The 22,507-nt window shown below is 48.8% G+C and overlaps 1 protein-coding gene across 1 annotated transcript in view; it reads left to right on the plus strand.

The window, feature by feature from the left end:
* Nucleotides 1–3,146: 3,146 nt before the first annotated feature.
* Nucleotides 3,147–22,507, plus strand: part of KDM2B (lysine demethylase 2B) — a 137,692-nt gene continuing 118,331 nt past the window's right edge. The window contains exons 1-4 of the mRNA XM_078154287.1: nt 3,147–3,630; nt 4,820–4,964; nt 8,513–8,591; nt 11,726–11,772. Coding sequence (XP_078010413.1) covers nt 3,598–3,630; nt 4,820–4,964; nt 8,513–8,591; nt 11,726–11,772 — 304 coding nt within the window. The 5' untranslated portion in view covers nt 3,147–3,597. The remainder of the gene's footprint in view (nt 3,631–4,819; nt 4,965–8,512; nt 8,592–11,725; nt 11,773–22,507) is intronic.

Genomic DNA, 22,507 nt, shown 5'->3' on the forward strand with positions numbered 1-22,507 from the left:
TGCTACCTTCTACAGCTACAAGAGCCACCATAATGCTCACTCATTACTTGGTAATTTCTTCCATATGCATTTTGCATCTACTCTTATGCTTACATATCATTTTTCTAATACAGGGCAAGCCCTTTGAGGGCAAGGACTGTATCGTTATTTTTGTGTGTTTGTATTCTTGGCACCTATCAGCTAGGTGGAACAAGGAAGAAAGAGTGCTGGACCTGGAATCAGGAAGACTTGGGTTCAAATCTAGTCTTCCACCTACCATGAACCTATCTCTGTATATATCTCCTCCAATAGAGTTGGAAAGTCCTTGAAGGTAGGATGGTGTTACTGTCTCTGACGCCTCAGCCTCTCGCACAGGGCAGGAATTGAGGCAAGATCACATAGATGGCAGATGGCAGAATTGGGATTTGGACCCCCATCCTCTGCCTGCAATCCCAGATCTCTCCTGTTCCCAGCCAAATCTAAGCTGTTCACCAGGATACTGCACGGACTGTCAATGCTTCAAGGATCTGTGAATTTAATCACTGAAGGGGAATCTGTCCTCCATGCAGAGTCTAACCCCCTCTCTACCTTTGTGGACAGGCATTGGCTTGCTATAAGCCCCCCTATATTCATCAGCGGGTGGCCAATTTTCTGGATCCAAGCCACTTGAATTAGGCCATGCTGGATAAAATATATAATCTAGCCCAGGGCCTCAATTAGAACCCTTTCCAGCTTGAGTGGGACCTGCCAGAGATTGGGCTGTATGGGCATAACTGGAGAATCTCCAATCCATCGGTCTATCCACCAATCAACATTTATCATTAATAACAGCAAACATTTCTAGAGCACATTAAGGTTTGCAAAGTACAAATATCTCATTTGGGAGGTAGATGCTATCATCACCCCCAGTTTATAGATGAAGAAACTGAGGTAGGTAGAGGTAAAGTGACTTGCCCAGGGTCATACAGCTAGCAAGTTTCTGAGGCAGGATTTTAATCCTGGTCTTCCTGACTCCAGGTCTAGCACTCAGATATTGAGAATATAAAGAACCTCCCCCCCAAAAAAAAAAGAAATAAAAGAAATAGTCCTTGTCCTCAGAAAGTTTACTTTCTATTATGATATGGAAATGATATGTAACCATATAAGAAATGATATATAATTATATAAAGTCTCTATATAGACACAAATATACATACAGATTAAATTACCAACTAATGGAGGGAGGGGTGCTTTGTAGAGCCCAGTGGGCTACGTGGAGGAGGTGGGACATAAGCTGAGCTTTGAAGGAGGCTAAGAGGGGGCAACTGAAGATGGAGTGCATTCTGGGCTCTCAGGTCAGTCTGGACAAAGGCCAACAAGCAGGGGATAGATGATCACATGTGAGGGGCAGAGAGCAGGCCTGCTGGGCCAGAGACCAAAGAATGATTAGACATCGGAGGGCTTCAGTGGAGGAGACAGAACCTCAGAACACAAATGTCTACCCAGTCTGGCCTGAACGTCCCGTCTCCATTTCTGGGTCCGTCCATTTCAGACAGGAAGCTCTCTGAGAGCAGAGAATGAATGTCCTTGGGCTGCTGCATCTGCTACCCAGCAAAATGATTCTCCTATTAATTGAATAGAGCGCAATTAGGGATTCAAAATGAAACAAAAGGAAGTAAGTTATCTGTACCTACTGTGCACAGGAGTTCCTGCTTCTTTAGAAAAGGCTCTCCAGACCCTCTTCCCCCATCCCATATTCCACTGAGTAGGATTTTTTTCCTTTCTAAACAAAGAGGCAAATAGCTGCCGGTGGATAGAGCACTGGATTTAGGAATCCTGAAAAGTTGGGTTTAGATCCTGTCTTACTCATTACTCATAGCTTTGGTAACCTAGGCAAGCAGATTAACTTCAATTCAATGCAGCTCAATAAATATGTATAAAGTGCCTACTGTGTGCCAACCTCTGGGGATATAAAAAGAGTCAAAAGACAGTCTCTGCCCTCAAGGTGCTCACAGTCTAATGGGACAGCATGCAAACAAATACATACAAAGCCAGCTATACACAAAATAAATAGGAAATAATTAACAGAAGGGAATGAAGAAGAATTGGGAAAGGCTTCCTGTGGAAGGTGGAATTTTAGCTGGCAGTTAAAGGAAGCCAGGAGGTCAGTAATCAGTGATAGCTCCCTCATGGGTGGCTGTGAAGATCAAACGAAATCATAGATATTAGTAGAATATAGAATTATTAGCTCTTAGGAACTTTGTATAATTGAAGACCCTCCCCTCCCATGTACTACTCTTCGATCCAGCGGCTGGGGTCTCCTCGCTATTCCTGGAACGAGCCACTCCATCTCTTGGCTCTGGCTGTTTTTCCTGTCTGTCCTCCATGTATTGAGTACCCCCCTCTTTATCTCCACCTTCTGACCTCCTTCAAGTTCCAGCTAAAAGTCCCGGTTCCACCGAGAAGACTTTCCCGTTCTCCTTAATTCCAGTGTCTGCCCTGGGGGTGATCTCCGATTGATCCTGCATTTGTACGTAGCTTATGGATATCGTCTACCTGCTCTTTTAGACTGCGAGCTCCTAGAAAACACGGATCTTTCTATATTTAGCACTTAGCACAATGCCCGGAACATAGTGGGCACTTAATAAATGTTCTTTGACTTTTTTGAGATCCTATTGTGTGCCGGGCACTGTGCTGGGTTCGGGGGATGTAAAGAAAACACAAACAAACATAACCCCAACGAACCAGCCCCAGCTCTCAGGAACTTCCATTTTTAAAGAACGGACAATGGGTACATACATACAAGATACTTTCTGGTTGGGAGGATCACGAAAAGACTCCAGCAAAAGGCGGTACGTGAGCCAAGCCTCAAGGAAGCTAGGGAGTCTAAAAACCGGGGGGCAGGCACGAGGGACAGATTGAGCAAAGGTTGGGAGACTAGAGATGTGGATATCCTCGGCAGATGTAGGGGGGCGGGGAGGGATGCAGTCGGGAAGGGGAGGCTCCGGGCCTGGGTTGGGGGTGCTCCAGTAGTCTGCCCCTCCCTCCCCGCCGTCCTCCCACCCCTCCTCCGCCCCTCCTCGGCTGCAGCAACCCAGGGGCCAACGGAACCCTCAGAAGTCCCCGCAGCCCTCGGCGGCGGCGCAGGCGTGCTGCTTGCTGCACACTCGTGACCCGACCACCAAACCCAGCAATGGGAAGCCAGTAGCTGCGCCCGCCCGCCCGGTGCATTCCGGGCTCTCTCTCCCGCGGCAGCCTCAGCCTCCGCCCCCGCCCGGCCGAATTCTCACCCCCCCCTTCTCCGCTCTCTGCCCCCGCCCCCGCCCTTCCCGGCCGAGCCTCCCAGCTCCGAACGCGATCGGCAACAATGTTTACGTTCCGGGGATTATGACGTCGCCGCCCTCCTCCTCCCCCCCTCCCCAGTGAAAATGGTTTCCTAGGACTTTGCAAAACGGATCTCCCCAAAGTGTTGGTGCAAAAAACTTTGTAGATCTCGGCTGGGGCTTTTTTTTTTTTTGGCTTCTTTTTCTTTCAGATTCTGTTTTTGTTTTGTTTCCTTCGGTCCTTCCTTCCCCCTCGGGGCCAAAATGCAGGGGGCAGGAGTGTTGCCAATTAATTGGTGAACTCTCCCAAAAAAAAATGGAGGCAGAGAAAGGCTCTGGACGAAGATTGGTGTGTAGCTGTTTTTTTTTTTTAATCTGTGTCTGTATATTATAGATCTCTAATTTTTCCTCCTCCTCCCCCCTCTCCTCCCCTGCGTTCTCTTTCCTTTCCGTGTGTTGAAGAGGACCGGAAAAGAAATAATAAATTGCATGCAAAAGGAAGCAGGCAGTTTACTCTTGGCCCCCCAGCTCAGACACTTAGGTGGGGGGGGCAGCTGGGGGAGGTGGCTGCCTGAGTGGGAACGGGGTGTGGGGGGCGATCGCTGGGGATTAGGACTCGCCAGCGTGGTGATGGGGGGGGTGTGTGTGTGGGAGGGTTGTAGAGCTGGAGATGTGGGGAAAGGGGTGGGGGGATGTCCCTCCACGCCGCGTGCGTGTGTATGTGTGTGTGTGGTGGGGGGGGATGAGCAGCGGATGGAGGCAGCTGCTAGTGTGTTTGGGGTCCCCAGTGGGAGCTTTGTGAGCGGCTGGCCACCTTTCTCCTGTCCCCGCTCTCCCCCACCCCCATTCTTCGAGCGAGCGCAGGGCAAGCTCAATGTGCAGCAGCTGCCCGGCTCCCTTGGAGGCCCTTGGGGGCACCTCGCTTCCCCGATACCCAGGTCTCCCTTTCTTCCACCCGGGTCCAGCGCCCAGTGAGCCGCCGCCACCCGCTGCTACCGGGCCAGGCTTTGCAAGCTCTCAGGGCCTACACCCCCCTCCCGAGCAGCCTACCTTCCCAGGCCCCTCACCTCCAATCCCCCTCGCGGCGCCCCCCAGCCCAGTCCGGCCCGAGCGCTTGGCTTTCCCTCGCCTGGAGCTCCCTCTTAGTTTACATAACCCGGGATTTGGCCCGCGGCTTCCGCCGGTTGGGCGATATCGTAGAGTAGGGGGCCACCCCCAAAATAGTAGGGGTGGGGCCAGCTTCTTGAGGGCCCCTTCGCTCTCGATTATCCGGCAGGGACTCGTAAGGAATAGCCGTGGGCGAGCTTGCCCACTGGTTGGCGTAAAGAGGGGAGAGAACCCTCCTGGCCCCTGCCCCAATTGTAAAGGTGACTTTGCCTGTTTTCTAGTTGCGGGGGTCTGCCTAGGGTAGACTGTGTAGGTGCCCTGCGCCTGCACCTGCTCGATGGGTCGGGTTGGTGCAGGCTGGCTGACCCAATGGACACCCTAAATGCCCCCCGCAGTAACGCCTGCGGGGTCTCTGGCTTGGGTCCCCGCAGCGTTCGATCAACCGTCAGGGATATGACGAGAACGAGGACTCGTCGGACGTGGAGGAGATTGTGAGCGTCAGGGGTTTCAGCCTGGAGGAGAAATTACGCAGCCACCACTATCAGGGGGACTTCGTGCGCGCCATGGACGGAAAAGGTGAGCCTGGCCCAGCGTTGTCTACCTCTCCTATTCATTCTGCCCATCTTTGCTTGGCACCCAGGGGTCCCGGGCCAGCTGCGAGCCGAGCAGCACAGGCCAGCCCAGAACATCCCAATCGGCGGTGCGCGCACGTGAGAAAGCTGTGGCTGGTTCGTATTTCGCGCTCCTGTCCCCCATTCCAGGGGATCCGGTGACGAAATGAGGCTGAGCCATGGGGGGGGGGAGGGTGTGGACTGGGGGAAGGGTGACGGCCAGGGTTAGGGGTGGGTAGCCCAGTGGGGCCTAGACCAGTTCTGTGCCTGTCACCCGGTCACTCTGGTGCCCTGGTCCTGAGCTTGGGGGGAGGAGGGGGCTGCGCGCCTGGGAGCAGGCCGTCTAGTCCGCTTGCTTCGGCCGTCTCTGCTGCTCTCCTGCGGGCTCCCCTGGCCGGCTGGTGCAATCCGGCTTCGCCCTCAACCCAGAGCGCTCTTCGGGCCCGCACTCCCTTCTTTCTGCTCTCTGTTTGCCCACCGGCAACCCTTTTCTTTTTCCCAGCCCGAGGTCCTAGGGGAAGTAGGTCCCCAGCCCTAAAAGTGTAGGAGAGGTCTAGCCTGCCTTTGTGGGTTTCTTTCCGGCCTCCGCACCTGAGCCTGGTCGCCTAGTAGCCGATCCAGCCTGGGACAGCTCCACTTCTCTGGAGCCTGCGCCTCCCGGCTGGCCCGGAACTATTCGGGTACCCTTCAGCTCGCCGGGAGCCCAGTTGCAGAGGCTCAGGCTGTCTTTTCTCGCATTTTTAAGGGGCAAACTATTCCTTTGCACCACCAATTTATATCACCTTGGCGTTTCCTTTCTGGTTTGATCCCCCCCCTTTATCAAAAAAGCCTTTTTATTTTATTCAGATGCTCTCAATTTTATTTTGTTGGTCTCCTGCCTTTTAAACTAACTCTTACGACCTTAGCTGCTGGGATATATGGACAATTCAGCCTCCCTGTCCACTCTGGGATAGGCACAACCTCATTTTGCGTTTGTGTTTGGTATAGAAGTTGTGTGCCGACCCCCTGGGGCAGGGCCTAAGACTGGAAGGAATTTCTACCTAGCCTTCCTGCCCTATACACTTTAACGTTAGTTCTCCACCCTTTCCAGCTCTAGCTGGGGGGAAAAAAAAAACAAAAACAGGAGAGCTCCCCTTCCTCCTTTCACGTAAGGATCTCCTAGCACTTTTGGAGCTTTTCTGAGGAAGACTGAGAAGGCCTGGGCTGGCGTCTGTGAATTGCTGACCTGTGGAGGTGTTGGGGGTGGGGGAGGATTCTTAAGCTGGCGCCACCATGATGTCTTCCTTAAATCTATGGAGATTTCTTTCTGGACCTTGGGAAGTTTTGACCTTGAGGAGTATGGAAGGCTGTATGATTTTAGGTGGGGTGCGAAATTGGAAAAAGAAATTCCTGGTGGAGTCAATGACTTGCCCCAGGTCGTTGGGTATTTAATCTTCTGACTTCAAATCCTGGCCTCTTTCTGCTGGATCTAGCTAACCCTGGCTTTCAGTTGTTAAATTTTGTACAGCCCTTCTTCATCCTGAATATTTGAGCCCTTGGGGCTCTGAAAATGGCCACTCCTAACTCTTTGCTAGTTCTCGGTTTTCTCTCCCCAAAAGTGGGTTTGTGTGGAGCTCCGGGTGACCTGCCCCCAGGGAAACTGCCGCTGGTACAGTTGGGAGAGTTGGGGGGAGGGGAGAGTGTGAGTGTCCCTGTCCTAGGCCTGAGTCTTAGCTAAGACCTCTTCCATCTCACTGCACTCCGGGCCCCTGAACCAGAGAAAAGAGCTTATTCATCCGTCCCTAGAGCTGGGATGACCGGAGTGACATTTGCCTTGTGGGGATGGGCATGTGTGTCAGAGGGTTGGGGGTGGAATTGGGACCCTATGTCTTGGTTGTCTGGTAATATCTCTTACCCCCATCTTCCTGACTTGATTTCTCCCAGAATTGTATCTGATCACGTCCGCTGTGGGGCTTGCAGGAAGGCAGAAGTAAGGGGTGATTTTTTTGTCTAAATACTCCTCAGCCTTTTTAGGGACAATTCTTTAGGGAAAATGAATGCAAAGCCCTGTTTCCTGAAATTTGGGGAGGGGGAAGAAAGCGAGCGTCTGTGGTTCTAGAATAGATAAACCCCAGATCAGCCTCGGGATAAGGGGAGAGGGCAGCTACCTGTGGGTTTTTAAACACTTAATTGAGACTTCTCTGTCCCTTCCCCCAGCTGTCTCAGCTACCCCTTACCCAAGGGGAAAAAAAAAAGCTTAGCTAATCCTCTAGGTGAAGGAAATATGTGATCATTGTAGTAGAATCGTCACTGTCAAGACAACAGTATTGTACCGAAACTCCCTGGTTATTTTGGCACCAAATACATAGTTTCCAGGGAAACGGCTCTCTTCCCCTCCCCTTCACTATGCAGGCAATTACAATAAGGCCTTCACAGATCTGTGGCTACAATGGGAGCCCTCCAAGCTTTCTCTCCTATTCTGCACATCCCTCCAGGTGTCAGGCAGGGATGGGGAGGGTGCCTCTCTTGAGCCCTGCCTCGGTCTGGAGCTCCACCCCAGATACTGGCCATAACTCCAGGTTTCAGATTGTGCCTAATCCAGGCTCCCTTCCACACTCCTATTCCATCTACCCCCCATACCCCCCCAAAAAAAACACCCCAACCAAACCTCAGGGTGTTTCTTGACAAGTTCTGACCAGTGGGTTTAGGAATGATTGAGTAGGAAGAGGGGCAGGCTGGGCTCTGCCTATCTGGGGTTGTTTCTTCAGGCAACAGCCATCTCCCCTCCCTGATGCCAGGCATGCCTTGGCTTATTATCCAGCTGGGAAACAGACTTGGAGCTGAAAGGGCCCTTAAAGGTTCTTAGCAGTGTAGATTTTAGATTCAGAAGGGACCTCACAACAGCCCTGGAAGGTAGAGGGCAATCATTATCCCCATTTTACAGAAGAGTAAACTGAGGCAGGCAGAGATTAAGTGACTTTGCCCAGGGTCACAGAGCAAAGTTTCTCTGGTGGGATTTGAACTTGGGTCTTCCTGCCTGATTCCTGGCCCATTGATCTAGCCACTGTGACATCTAGCTGCATTTCTTAAAGGCCTATTGTGTACTGAGTGCCGTGGTAGGCCCTTGGGCCGCTAATACAAAATGGAAAAGAATCCTTGTTCTCAAGAAACTTGCATCCTCCAGGGGGAATGCAACCTGTCAACCGAGAATTATGAGGAGGAAGGAGAGAGCCCTGAGGATTATGGGGATGGGGAAGGGCTTGCAGTAGGAAACGGCACATCAATTCTGCCTTGGAGGAATCTAGGGATTATAAGAGGCAGAAGTGAACAGGGGGTGCATTTAAATGGTGGGGACCAGCCTGTGCAGGGATGGCTAGAGATAGCCATCTAGTCTTATCGGCCTCCTTTAACCTAAGAGGAAGCTAAGGCTCAGGAAGGCAGAGCAGCTGGAATCTTACTGGGGGTAAATGGCAGAATGGGAATTTCCTTCACTCCTTTGTGTACTGATTGATTTGCTTTAATCCAAATGTTCAGATTTCAACTTTGAGTACGTACAGAGAGAAGCCCTCAGAGTGCCTCTGGTCTTCCCAAATCCCGATGGACTAGGAATTGAGTAAGTTGACATCGTTAACTGTTTTCTCCTTCCCTCTACATCTTCCCAGCAGCCAAGTTTTCTGACAGTGGGTGAAAGCAGTGAAGAGGGTCCACCCTTTTGAAGAGTAGCTGGCCCAACCTGGCTTAAAAGCCTTCCCTAGCTACATTTTCTTAAGTATGTTTAATTTATACTCCTCCCTTAGACCCCCTTACGTTGTATCTATTGTGTATATTCATACACACACGCACATTGTTTCTCATTGGAATGGCAGCTAAGGGAAGGCCTGGCTTTGCATCCATTCCCAGTGGTCCCTTTTAGATAACCCCAGAACAAGGCTTTTCTGGGACAGAAATAGATCCAGAGTCCGAGCTGGGAGGTTTGGCAGAAGACTGCTTTCCAGATGTGGGCCTCATGGTCCTTGGTTCATGGTACCTGCCCCGCCTGGACCCCTGTTCCGTCTCTTCTGTGGATGCTGGGTTTACCTTTCTTTCTCTGGGGCTGTGTGCTAGGGGGCTTGTGTTCCTATCTCCCTCCCTCGGCATGCCTCCTCTTCCCCCCCAACCCTGTTTACATTCTTTCACGTTGAGATCTGTCAAAACCCAGAAAGAGAGGGAGGGAGGTAAGAGCAGCTGGATGGCCGGGCTGGGAAAGTGGAGGCTGGAAGAACTGGTTTCTGCCTTTGGGGAGGGAACAGAGGGAGGAGGCTCCTGTCCCATCATTCACATCTCTTGTGTCCATCATCAGAAGTGCTCTCAGCTCTGATCCTTAATTCTCTGAAGCTGGACTGAAATCGGCTGTGTCATTATTAATTCACAGTTCATGTGGGGCAGCTTTTTAACACCATAAGTTGTCTCAGTGGTGCTAACTTACATCTGTAGTGGGGATTTCCTCATTCATAAGGGAGTTCCCCATGCCAGTGAAATCACAGAGCCAGTCCCATATAGCCATCTAATTAATACTGCCTTGACCATTATGTTTAATGATGACAATTCTCTTTGAAGATTTTCATATACCTCCCCTCCCCAATAACCTCTCTGGCCCAGCAAGGGGCCCAGTGAGAATTAGGGGATGGGAGTGAGGAGAGGAAGTCCTGGGAGAGAGAGGGAATCCCTTGAGCTCCCTTCCCCCACCTCACCCCACCCCAGGACCTCTACCTCTGATCTGATACCACCTGGTGGCTTCAGTCAATGAATCAGTCAACAAGTTTGCCGTGTACCAGGCTGTGGGCTCAAAGTCAAACTACCACACAGATAGACAGTCCCTCTCCTCCCATAGCTAACATTTTAAGGAGAGACAACATATACTTACATAGGTATATACGAGACACATACAGCATAACCTGGGAGAGAGTCAAGGCAGGGAGTGGGAAAAGCCTCCCCAATTCAATTCAATAAACATTTATTAAGTGCTGCTATGTGCCAGACACTGCTAAGCTCTGGGGACATCTAAGAGGTAAAAGACAACCTTGCCCTCAGGGAGTTTACAATCTAAATTAGGGTTCAGCTGAGTCTTGAAGGAAACAAAGAATTCTAAGAGGTGGAGGTGAGTAGTGAGAACATTCCAGGCAGGAGAGACAGCTGGTGCAAAGACACTGAGGTGGGAGATGGGAATATTATGTAGGAGCAGCAATCAGTCTCTCCAAGTCAGTGATTCTCAAAGTATAAACTTTTCCAGGGGTCTTTGAGGTCAAGACTCTTGTCATAATAATAAGATGTTTTCATTTCTAATATGGTAAATATTGGGAGAGATAACCTACATAAACAAACACTCTTTAAGAGGTCTCCAGTAATGTTTGAGAATATAAAGGAGTGGCCTGAGACCAAAAAAATTTGAGAACCGCTGCCCTGGATCTGTGAAGCTGTGATTCCTGCCTTCTCCCTTCCTTTCTCAGCTGTGGGGCAGGGTGGGAAGTCTGTAACTTCTCCTCCAGGTTTAGCCAGAGCGGATCAGGTCGTGGATGGGAGAGGGAAGAGAGGTGCTAGCAGAAGGAAGCAAGTGGCTTAGGCCCTGGGTTCAAGATGGACATCTTTCTGGTTGTTCCCCAATCCCATTGACTGGTCCACACCTAAGAACACTAGCAGTTGTTAGGAAATTGCTTCTTCTGAAACTCTGTCCTTGTGCCCAGGTCGGACCCCATCTAGAATATTGTGTTCAGTTCTGGGTGCCCTCTGGGTTTAAGAAGGGCATTGACAAAGTGGACAGTGTCCAGAGGAGGGCATCCAGGAAGTCAAAGCCCATGTCATAGGACATAAGTTGGAAGAACCCCAGGTATTTTTCACCTGGAAAAGGCGTAGGGTGGGAGGTGCTGTTTTTGTAGTCAGTACCTAGGTCTGAAATAAGGCCTTTTACTAACTGTGTGATCTTAGGCAAACCCCTCACCTGTCTGGGCCTCTGTTTCCTCATCTGTAAAATGAGGGCATTGGAGAAAATGGCCTCTTGAGGTCTCTTCAGCTTCGATCTTTGATCTTATGACCTGTCTCTGATACTGCCTGTGTGATCTTTGGGCCAATCACGTGGCTTTCCTCATCTGAAAATTGAGGAGGTTGGAAGAGATCACTGGTGTGAAACTCAGATAGAAACAGGGGCCACTAATCCCGGACATAAGTCTCCCAATCTGTGCATATTGGCTTAGAAAACCACATATTAATGTTGTCTGTGTTCTCTTGTATTTTTTATTTATTTTGTTAAATATCTTACAATTACACTTTTACTTGGTTGCTGGTGCTCTGGAATGCTCAGACTAGATGACTTAGGAGCTCTGTTCAAGCTTTCTTGTCTATGATCGTGTAAGATCTCAAGTCATGCCCATAGTGGGATGTTGAGTGGAGAGCCTGAGAACTCAAGGGATTTCTGGAAGCAATGGGTAGAAATTGCCAAGAGGCCAGTTTTAGGGTTAGACATTAGGAAGAACTGCCTAAAAATGGGAACTGTCTTTCCACAAGTAGAGTTAATGGGTTGCCTTGTGAGATCATATATTCTCTCTCATTGGAGATCTCTCGGCAGAAGTGGGATGGCCACTTGTCAGGTGGGGATTCCTTTCAGGTGTGAGCTGGAGTTGGAGGGCCCCTGAGGTTCCTTCTAGCTCTGAAACTCTGTGATTCCTGGGCTCTGTTTACTCAGTTTCCTTACCTGGTATCTTTTGCCACCCTTAGGATGCCTGATGCTGATTTTACTGTCCGAGATGTCAAACTCCTAGTGGGTAAGTTGCTTGGTTTTTCCTTCTTCTGCTCTGGGGATAAAAGCCCCTGGGTGCCTGGGTAGCATGGATATCCCCTGGGAGGTGATGGGGAGGAAGTGGTTTGTCATACACAGTCTAGCTGGTAAGGGAGCAGGACACTGAAGGGAATGGCTCCTGACCCTGTGGCGGTTGCCACCATCTTTCTCTAAGAGACTGCTTGGTGGGGGCTCTGACCTCAGCCTCAGGAGAAACAAAACTAGAGTGTGGCTTGGAGGTTGGCAGACTTCCACTAGTGCCTAGCAGAGTAATAGGAGAACACAGAAGTCAGAGCTAGGAGGGGCCCTTAGAACTGGGAGTGTCAAGGTTCAAAGGCATCTTGGGACAGAAGCGTTAGAGATACGAGAGACCTTAAACCATGAGAGATCTTAAACCATGAAATAATCAGAGCTGGGAGGATAGCATCAGAGCTTGGAGAAGGGTCTTAGAAAAGGGAATATCAGAGCTGGGAGGGGTCTTAGAACAGGGGATGTCAGAGCTGGGAAGGGCCTTAGAACAGGGGAGGTCAGGGCTAGGAGGGGCCTTAGAACAAGGGATGTCAGAGCTGGGAGGGGCCTTAGAACAGGGAATGTCAGGGCTGGAAGGGTCCTCAGAACGAGGAATGTCAGAGCTGGGAGGAGCCTCAGAACAGAGAAGGTCAGAGCTGGGAGGGGCCTTAGAACAGGAGATGTCAGGGCTGGGAGGGATCTAAAACAGGGAATGTCAGGGATGAGAAGGGCCTCAGAACATAGACTGTCAGAGCTGGGAGGGTTCTTAGAACGGAATGTCAGAGCTGTATAATCATACACTTTTTACAAAGGAGGAAACAGCTCCAGTTCTACGACTAGAATCCAGCCCAGGTTTTTTCCACTGCCCCACTCTTCCTAGGATGTTCCAGCTCAGGGCTTAGGTGCAGTCTGTGCTTATTTCTTGAGGTGCCTGGGAAGGTGACTTTTGTCTCTCTCCTTTCCTCAATTTCCTCCATGGTGCCTACTACTTGGATTGGCCCAACTGTTCCCAACTGGGCTGTTCTTGACAGGACACTGGCTTGGATTGAGGTCTTTGGCAAATTAAGGTGTTTGCCTGGGTCCTGGGGGCTCTCAGAGCTTCTTAAAAACTGATCCTTGGCCAATCAGAAGAGAATGGTCCAACAGAGAGGGACGAGGAACTTGTGTGTTGTAGATGTGCATGTAGAGACTGTACTCCAAATACTCAGATATGTTCAGGAGTTTGTGTTCTGTATGGTGGCAGGCAGATCTGGGTTAATTAGAGAAGACTTGGAGGAGATTCATCTTTGAGCTTTGTCAAAGACCAGAGTTTTGTGGAATGACAGAGGGGAAAGAGGCAGACAGTTTCAGTGGTGAAGGTGAAAGGGAAGAGGAGTTTTCTTAAAGGAATAAAGGCATCAGAAGAGCATCACGCCCATACCTAATGACTTTAGTTGGAAGGGGTTAAAATGGAATCATCTTTTAAATTTTTCTTTCTTTTCTTTCTTTTTAATTTTTTTCTTTTTTTCTCCTTCTTTCCTTCCTTCCTTCCTTCCTTCCTTCCTTCCTTCCTTCCTTCCTTCCTTCCTTTCTTCCTTCCTTTCCTTTCTTTCTTTCTTTCTTCTTTCTTTCTTTCTTTCTTTCTTTCTTTCTTTCTTTCTTTCTTTTTCTTTCTCTTCCTTTCATATTTTCTCTCCTTCTCACTGCCTCTCCTAATTGAACAGTTCAAAAAAAATGATAAACACACCAAAAACAAATTCCCACGTTGACGGTGCCCAAAAGTGTTTGTCTCATTCTGGGTTTTACATTCATCACCTCTGCAGTAGGAGGTGGGTATTGTGTTTCAACTTCATTTTTCCAGGATCGTGGTTTATCTTTGCATTGACTGGCATTCTAAAGTTTCTTAAAGCTGTTTTTCTCAGTAATGTTGTTATCTTTGATTTTCTTGGTCCTGCTCACTTCCATCGGCATGGGGTCCTTGAGGACTTCCCAGTTTCCTCTGAAACTGTCCTTTTGGTCGCTTCTTAGGGCTCAGTAGCTCTGTCACACTTGTACGGGTGTTTGTTTTCAACATTCCTCCACAGGTGTTTCCAGTTTTTGGCTACTGCTAAAAGAACCATTATAAAGATTTTTGTAGGTACTGGAATTTTCAGTTCTGCAATCAATCAATCAGTTAACAGGTGTTTATTTAGCCCTCCCAGTGTGGGGGGCACTTCGTTAAGTAAGCTCTGAGAATACAAAGAAAAATCAAAATCAGTCTTTGCTTTCAAGCAGTTTACATTGGAATGGGGGAGATAATGGCACATAAGGAAGTATATACAAAGTACCTGCAGATGTAAGTAGGTATAAAGTAACCATGGAGGGGAAATGGGGGAAAGACTTCCGATAGCAGCTGCTGCTTCAGCTGAGTCTGTAATAAAAGGTGCCAGAGATTCAAAGAGATGGAGGTGAGGAGGAAAAAGCATTCCAGCCATAATCTGGAGTGACAGTTGTGAGGCACAGGCCACTATGGTTAGACCATGAGAAGGAGGGATAAGGTATAAGAAGACTGGAAAGGGCTTTATTCATTCATTCATTCATTCATTCATTCATTTATTCATTCATCTATTATTTAATTCTCTCTTTTTTGGGGGGGGCATTAGGCAATGGAGTTAAGTGACTTGCCCAGGGTCACACAGCTATTAAGTGTTATGTGTTTGAGGGCAGATTTGAACTCAGGTCCTTCTGAATCCAGGGCCAGTGCTCCATCCACTACACCACCTAGCTGCCCCTGGGAAGGGCTTTTAAATGCCAAACAGGGGAGTAGATATTTGGTCATAGAGGTAATAGGGTGCCAGTAGAGTTTATTGAGTGGGGGTAGAGGGTGACTGGTCACCACAGCTGGTCAGATCTGGGATTTAGGAAAATCATGTTGGTGGATGAGTTGGAGGACACTTGGAGCAGGGAGAGGCTTGAGAGGCAGGGACACCTATGAAGAGACTGTGGCAGTAATTCATGGAACAGGGGATGAGAGTCTGAACTAGGGTGGTGGGAGCATGAGTGCAGAGAAAGGGAAGATGTGCAAGTAGAAAAGAAAAGATTTTCGATTGAGTGGATCTAGAGGGAGTAAGGGAGGATGAGCAGTCGGGAATGACACAGAGGCTGTCGATGCAGACCTGGGTGATTGGAAGTCCTCCATAAGTGATAATGAAGGCCATTGGCCAGCATTACTTCTTTTCTTGCCAAGACTGGGGCCTTTGCTGTGTTATAATCAGCTCCAGCTTGACCTCTCTGATCCCTGCCTTCATGATGCATAAAAGTCCGTTTTTGTTTTAAAACAAAAATTTTATTTTTGTTTTAAAATAAAAATAAAAATTTTATTTTTGTTTTAAAAGTGGATCATGTTTGATTTAGGATGGAAGCATGGCATAGTGGATAAGTGAGCTAGTTTTGGAGCCCTGGAGCCAGGAAGGTTCAAGTCCTGTTGTGAGACCCTGGGCAAGTTACTTAACCCCTTCTGCGCCCCAGGCAACTCTCTTAGAATTATAAAGGACGAGGAAAGGGCTGACCTGCTTTGCTTTGGTCGAGGGAGTTCCTCATTTGGTAGCTCCTCTTGCCAGTGAATTCACCCGTCCATCCCTAGTTTATTTTTGTTTTTTAAATTTAATCCAATTTTTATTTATTAACTTTTGCTGAAGCTGCATTTCAGAATACCTCCCTTCTCTTACCTTTGCTACCCAGGGAACCATCCCTTGTAGGAAATGTTTTAAAAGAAAGAGGAAAAAAACAGTTGAGCAAAATCAGGAAGCCCTACAGTTGTGAGAGACATCACTTTCCAGTAATGCAAACACATAGTTAACCATTTCTGTAAAGGAAGAAGTAGGAGGAAGAACTGTTTTTTTTTAACCTGACCTCTGATGTCATCCAAGGAGGCAGTTAACCTTGAGGGCTCTCTCTACAATTTATGGCCTTAGAGAGTTGCCTAGAACTCATAGAGGTTAGGTGACTTGTCCAAGGTCACACAGCCACTATGTGGCTCAGGTGGGATTTGAACCCAGGTCTGTCTTTCTGGCCTGTACTATACCACGCTGCCTCCTCGAATAAAATTTTTTAAGAGTGTGTTCTGTAGGCCTGTTACCATATGTCTGAAGACTTAGTCTGAAAGAACTCTTTATCTCATTTAGGAATGGGGGACATTTGGGAGAGAGTGAAAGGGGGAGGCTTTCCTGGGCTAAATCACTGCCCGTTTCTTGGAGGAGGGTGGAGCTGACCCTTGCAGACTAAGAACTCAGGCTGGAAATGTATTTGGTTTCTGGAAATCTCTTCATTAGAGACTAGCCTGATGGGGGCCCCTTGGCGAGCCTCAGAATTTCCAGGAGCTGTTAACTAGAAAGTTAGGTGTTAATTGGTTGGGATTTCCCTATTGACTTTCTCTCTGAAATGTTTTCTCTTCCTTTCCTGAGGCTATCCTGTAAGGGGGGTGGGGGCAAGTCAGCTCTTTGACCTTTGTACCTCTCTGCTGTATCCCTGGAGCTCCAGTGGGACTTAGCTTTTCTGGGGAGCTCAGGAAAGTGGAAAGCCTTTTCTTTGTTTTCTGGAAGGTGACTTATCCCTTGCTAGTGTAACTGTTTGGTAAATTTTTGTTTGGATTTGTTCTCAATTTCTCATCTGTTCTTTTTTTTCTCCTTCATTCTCTCCCTCCCTCTTTTCCTTTTCTCCTTCCTTCCTTCTTTCCTTCCTTCCTTCCTTCCCTCCCTCCTTCCCTTCTTTCCCTTCCTTCTTCCTCCATCTCTTCTTCTCTTCTCCCTCCCTCTCTTCTTTCTTTCCTTCTTCCCTCCCTTCCTTCCTGCCTTTTCTTCTTCCCTCCCTTTCCTTCCCTTCCCTTCCCTCCTTCCCCCATTCCCTCCCCTCCTTCCCCCATTCCCTTTTTACCTCTTGTTCTCTTTTTTCCAGTGGATTTCACTGATTTTACAGCAGACTTCTTAAATTTTGTCTGCATTTCCCAGAAAGGAAAGGGGGGAGGTGTTTCCTGACTAAGCAGGGTGCTAGAAAGTAGCCCAAGGGTCCACATGTGGTGGGTTCAAGCTAGAAATGTTCTTGGAGGCAATGAGTGGGGTGCAGACCTGGCTTGGAGGCAGAGGATTAGGTGAAGGAACCTCAGGCACCCCCCTCACCCATCCCCACCCCAGTTTACAGAGGAGGAAATGGAGTCCTGGGCAAGGTAGCGAGTATCAGAGGTAGACTTGAACCCAAGACTCGAGCCTGGTCTCATTGTACTGTATTTTTTGTCTTTCTTTGTACCCAGAGTCCTTAGCACAGTGCCTGGTCCTATTATTAGTGTTTCCTTTATCTTTTTTTGCTTAGGCAGTCGGGGTTAATTGACTTGCCCAGGGTCACACAGCTAGTAAGTGTCCAGTGTCTGAGGTCACATTTGAACTCAGATCCTCCTGACTCCGAGGCCAGCGCTCTATCCACTGCGCCACCTAGCTGCCCCTACTATTAGCGCTTCCTAAATGCTTGGTTCATTAGATCATGGCTCTGCTCCAGCCTTAGTCAAGAGGGCTATTCAGGCCCCTTCGCTCACCTTTACTCTTCTTACTCTATAATATGGATCACTGGATCATAGACTTCTCAGAGGTCATTTAGTCCAACTGAGGAAACAGGCCCACAGATTTTAAATTCCTCTCCTACACGCACAGCTCTAGAACCTGCAGACCTAGGGACTCCAGAGGTCCAAATAGTCTGGGTTCCTCATTTTATGGAAGAGAGAACCAAGGCCCAGAGACATGCAGGAACCTGCCTAAGGTCACACAGGTTCTCTGGTTCTAAAACCTGCAGTACTATTCAGTGCCACAGCAGCTCAGAAAGAGCCCCTAAGGTTTGCCCCTGGCTTCTCTCCTCTCAGGAAAGCCGTAGTGGTGCTTTTTTAGTGGTTTCATTTTGCAGAGGCCCAGAGAAGTTAGATTACTCCTTGTCTGGGGTCAGGAAGCCAATAGTTGAATTGTCTGAGCTGGGATTTGATGTCTCTTGTCTTCAGGCAGGAATACTGGGTGCTGCCCCTTAAATGGGCATAGTAGTTCCATAGGCCCTCCAACATAGCTGGAAGGGATCTTAAAAATCTCCAGTTTACTCATTTTACACAGGAGGAAACTAAGTCTCAGGGACATTAAATTCTTTGCCAAAGGTTGCCTAGCTAGTCAGTGTCAGGGTTGGGATTTGAACCCAAATCCTCTGACGTCAAACCCGTGGCAGTTATTGTGAGGTTATAGAAGAACAGTAGTGTTTTGTTATCACCTGTTTGTTCTTGATTTGTTTTTTAGCTGTGTTCGACTCTTCATGCCCCTATTTGGGGCTTTTTAAAAAATTTTATTTTTGAGGTAATCAGGGTTAAGTGACTTGCCCAGGGTCACATAGCTAGTAAGTGTCTAAGAGTCCTCCTGACTCCAGGGCCAGTGCTCTATCCAGTACACCACCTTGCTGCCCCCATTTGGGGTCTTCTTGGCAGAGATCCTGGAGTGGTTTGCCATTTCGTCCTCCAGCTCATTTTACAGATGAGGAAACTGAGGCAGACAGAGTTAAGTGACTTGCCCAGGGTCACACAGCTAATACATGTCTGAGGCCACATTTGAACTCCAGAAGAATATTCCTCACTCCAGACCAGGGCTCTGTGTACTATGGCGCCACCTAGCTGCCCAGCCGGCACATAGTAGGTGCTTAATTGATTGTGATGACAGCTATGGAGGGTGCTAATAATAACAGTAATTCATTCAAGTCTGTTGAATGCAAACAGCATGTGAATAGATCAGTAAATGCAGAATAACAAAGTGGATAAAAAGTAATTGGGGTGGGGAAAGACAGGACTGATAGGGAGGCAAACAGGAAGAGAGTCCTGACCCTGGATATTTGAACCCCCCACCAAGATATGGTCCATGCCAAGGCAAGAAGGCAGGGCATGAGTTGTCTTGTGTGGACAGCTCCAATCTGTTCATTGATGGTGAAGATGAGTGGGATGCTGGGGATGGGCATTATCTGAAGAGCTGGAGGTGGGGAGGGGATGAAATCTGAGCATTTCGGTGGGTCACTTAGTTGGGGCCAGGAGAGGGAGGGGGTGACCAAAGCCTTCGGGTGCCCTTAGGCTCAGGTCAAACACTAGGATTTTATTTCAATAGGACTTTAAAATAGGCTGTGCTAAGCCGGCTATAGGCCTGGGTAGCCAGCTCTGGGCCCCACACACTGGACCCTGGGGAGGGGATGGGGGCTGGGGTGGGGCAAGGGATTCTTTAAAGCTGTAGGCGGGCAGGGGATTAATTTCCCCTGTTGGAATTTGTCTGATGTGTGTGCAGCAGGAGGCAGGGGTTGTGAGCTGAGAATACAAATGGAGAATGAGGAGAGGGGAGTGGTGGGTGGGGAGCATGGAGGCTGTTGGCCTACTTAGGACTGTTGGGCTCAACTTGCAAGGGGAGAATTCCTGCTGTAATTTAAAGACTTTACGGTGCCTTAGAATTCCAGAACCATGGGCCCAGAGGACCCAGGGTCCAAGAGTCAGCCGCCCCTGAGAGGTCCAGCAGAGGGGGGGCTTTGGGATATGCTCTGATCCCCACGAGGAGCTCAGCTCCCTGGGGCCCTGGGCCTGAGTTTCTTCTCAGGTCTAGCTAAGGTGTCAAAACAGCCTGATTGGGAAACCAGGGGTGGGGGTGATGGAGGTGGCAGTGGGAAGAAGGACCCTCCCACGTGCAGTGAAGAACCTGATGGGGAGAACTCTGCCCTAAAGGGTTCAGATCAGTAGGATTGCAGCTGAGAATCTCCCAGCTCCCAGGGGAAGTAACAGACTGAGCTGCCAGGAGAATTCAGAGCTAAGTGGGGCCTTAGATCCCATCTGCCCAGGCTTTTCTCCTTTCTGCTATAGCAGACTGAGGCCCAGAGGGGTGGGAAGCTGGGGTGTGAACCCAGACCTGCTTCCATATCTAGGGCTCTGTCCATTGCCCAGGGCAGGGCACTGCCTCAGAAGTGGAATCCGATGAGGGCATTGGAACTTCCAGACCAGAGGACGCCTATGGAGGATGCTAATAATAACTCATTTATTCCTGTGATAAGCCCTTGTGCGATTGTGTGCTCATTTACCTCTATATTTAGGGAGGAATTGTGAGGAAGTGGATTCAGGGTCACAAAAATCTGGGTCCTACCTTTCACAACTACTGGTTTTGTGGCCCTTGATAAATCATTTCACTTCTCAGGTGGGGAACTTAGGTAGACTCTAATAGGAGCTCTTGAAGGTGCAGGAAAGGTGCTGAACTAGGTTGGTCCAGGAAGTTCCCATCACCAGTGAAATCATAGGTCTGGAGTACAGTTGTTTGATTAATTATGTTAATAATATATTGGAAACGTTATTTAGTATAGTGGAGAGAAGGCCAGCCTGGGGAATCAGGAAGACTGGGATTCTTATGTATGACATCTGTTGGTAGTACAGGAGAAAAGGAAGGAAGGAAGGAAAAGAAGGAAGAGGAGAAGGAAAGGAGAAATGGCAGGAAAGGGAAAATGGAGGGAAGAGAGAGAAGGAAAGGAAGAAGTAAAGAATGGAAGAAAAAAGGAAGGGACGTAGAAAGGAATGGATGGAAGAAAAAGAGGGAGGAAGGGAAGAATGGAAGGGAGTATGAAAGAAGGAAAGAATAGGAGGAAGAAAGGAGAAAGGGAAGGAATAGAAGAGGGAGGGAGGGAGAAAAGAATGGATGGAAGGAAGAAAAGGAGGGAGGAAAGGGATAATGGGAGGAAGGAAGGAAGAAAAGGAAAGGAGAAAGGGAAGAATAGAAGGAAGGCAGAGAAGAGAGGAAGGATGGGAAGGAAGGAAGGAAAGGAAAAAAGAATGGAAGAAAGGAAGGGAGGAAGGAAAGGGAGGCAGAGAAGAATAGAAGAAAGGAAGAAAAGAATGGAAGGAAGGAAGAAAAAGAGGAAGAAAGGGAAGAAGGAAAGAATTGAAGGAAGGATGGGAAGAAGGTAAGAATGGAAGGAGGGAGGACAGGGAGGGAGGAAGGAAGGATTTATTAAGCATTTATTATGTGCCAGGAACTGTGCTAAATACTGGGGATAAAAATACTAACAAAAAGAAAGCCAGTCCCTGCCCTCAAGGAGCTTACGTTCTAATGGGGGGAGACACCACACTGAAGGGACCTGAAAGGCAGGGCAGAGGAAGAAGGACTGGACGTGAGGAGCTTGAATTTTGACGTCTTCAGAGTCACCAACAGGCCTGGTGGGGAAATGAAGGCTGGCTGGGGCACTTGCCAAAATGGCGGCTCCAAGAGGACCTCACCAATGGCAGGAGGGCAGTTGGCCTCGTGGAGAGGTTCGGAGTGACAGCATGTCCCAGGATGGGGGGCTCCGGGCCCTGTGGGAATTTCCAGGAGAAGCCAGCAGCTGAGGCATGGCTGTGGGGTCCAGAAAGTCAGGAACAGGCCGGCGGGGGAGAGAGCGGCTTGTTTCCTAGAGGGCCTCAGTTTCCTCATTTGTAAAATGAAAGAGCGAGCAGGACAGACTCTTAAGATCCTTCTAGCTCTAAATGTGTGGCCCGAGGACCCCGTTGATCTGCATTTTACATCTGCAGAGTGACTTCTGCAGAGCTGTCCAGCTGCTAAATGTTGGAACCAGGATTTGAACACAGATCTGACACCAAATTCAATGCTTGTTTGACTATAAATTGCCCTGGCATCTCCCAAGTCCAGTTAAAATCCCATCTTCTCCAGAAAGCCTTTGCCAATCGCTTTTAATTCCATTGCCTTCCCTTTCTTCTATTTTTTTTTTGACTAGGCAGTGGGATCAAGTGACTTGCCCAGGGTCACACAGCTAGTAAGTGTCAAGTGTCTATGACCAGATTTGAACTCAGGTCCTCCTGACTCCAGGGTTGATGCTCTATCCACTGCACCACCTAGCTGCCCCCCTTTCTCCCGTTTTTCCCATTTATCCTCTCTATAGCTGTTTGTCCACAGTTGGTGGGTGTGTTCCCCATTAGATTGTAAGCTTCTTGTTGGGCAGCAACTGTCTTTTGCCTCTTTTTGTGTTGACTGATTGAAAGGGGAAAGAATCCTTTGAGGGCAGAGGAGGTCTGTGTGTGCCGAGGGCTGGTCACTTTTGTCTACATTGGGCAGAGACGTGGTTGTGCAGAATTAATCTCTGCTTCTGGGAAGGTCTCCTCCCTTTCTTTACTCAGCCCGTGGACCCTGATCAGAAGCAGAGAGCTTATGGAATCCTCCCTGGTGCTCCAAGCCCCCAGCCTATTGAATAATACCGCCAGGCGTCAGGGACAGACTTCTTCCCCTCTCCCCATCCCCCCCCCCACATATTTATTTATTTGCTTGCTCATGTATGTGTTTATTTATTTGTTTGTTTATGGCAATTGGGGTTAAGTGACTTGCCCAGGGTCACACAGCTGGCGAGTGTTATGTGTCTGAGGCTGCATTTGAACTCAGGTCCTCCTGACTTCAGGGCTGGTGCTCTATCCACTGTGCCACCTAGCTGCCCTTTGGGGTATGTTCTTGAGAGGACTGGAAAATAATTGGAGTTGGTGGAAGAGCTCCTGGGCGCTGTTCAGGAGGCTTGATGTCCAAAGGGAATGTCTCTTTTAATAATAGTAGCTAGCATTTATAGAGCCCCTACTATGTGCCAGATAGTTTACAAATCTCATTTTTATCCTCACAATAACCCTAGGTCCTAACTCCTGAGTTAGAGCAGAGCAGAGTCGGGATAAATCATTTGGCTTGTTGCAA

Source organism: Phascolarctos cinereus, unplaced genomic scaffold (genome assembly GCF_003287225.1).
Source record: "Phascolarctos cinereus isolate Bilbo 61053 unplaced genomic scaffold, phaCin_HiC Scaffold_4;HRSCAF=312, whole genome shotgun sequence".
Taxonomy (NCBI): domain Eukaryota; kingdom Metazoa; phylum Chordata; class Mammalia; order Diprotodontia; family Phascolarctidae; genus Phascolarctos; species Phascolarctos cinereus.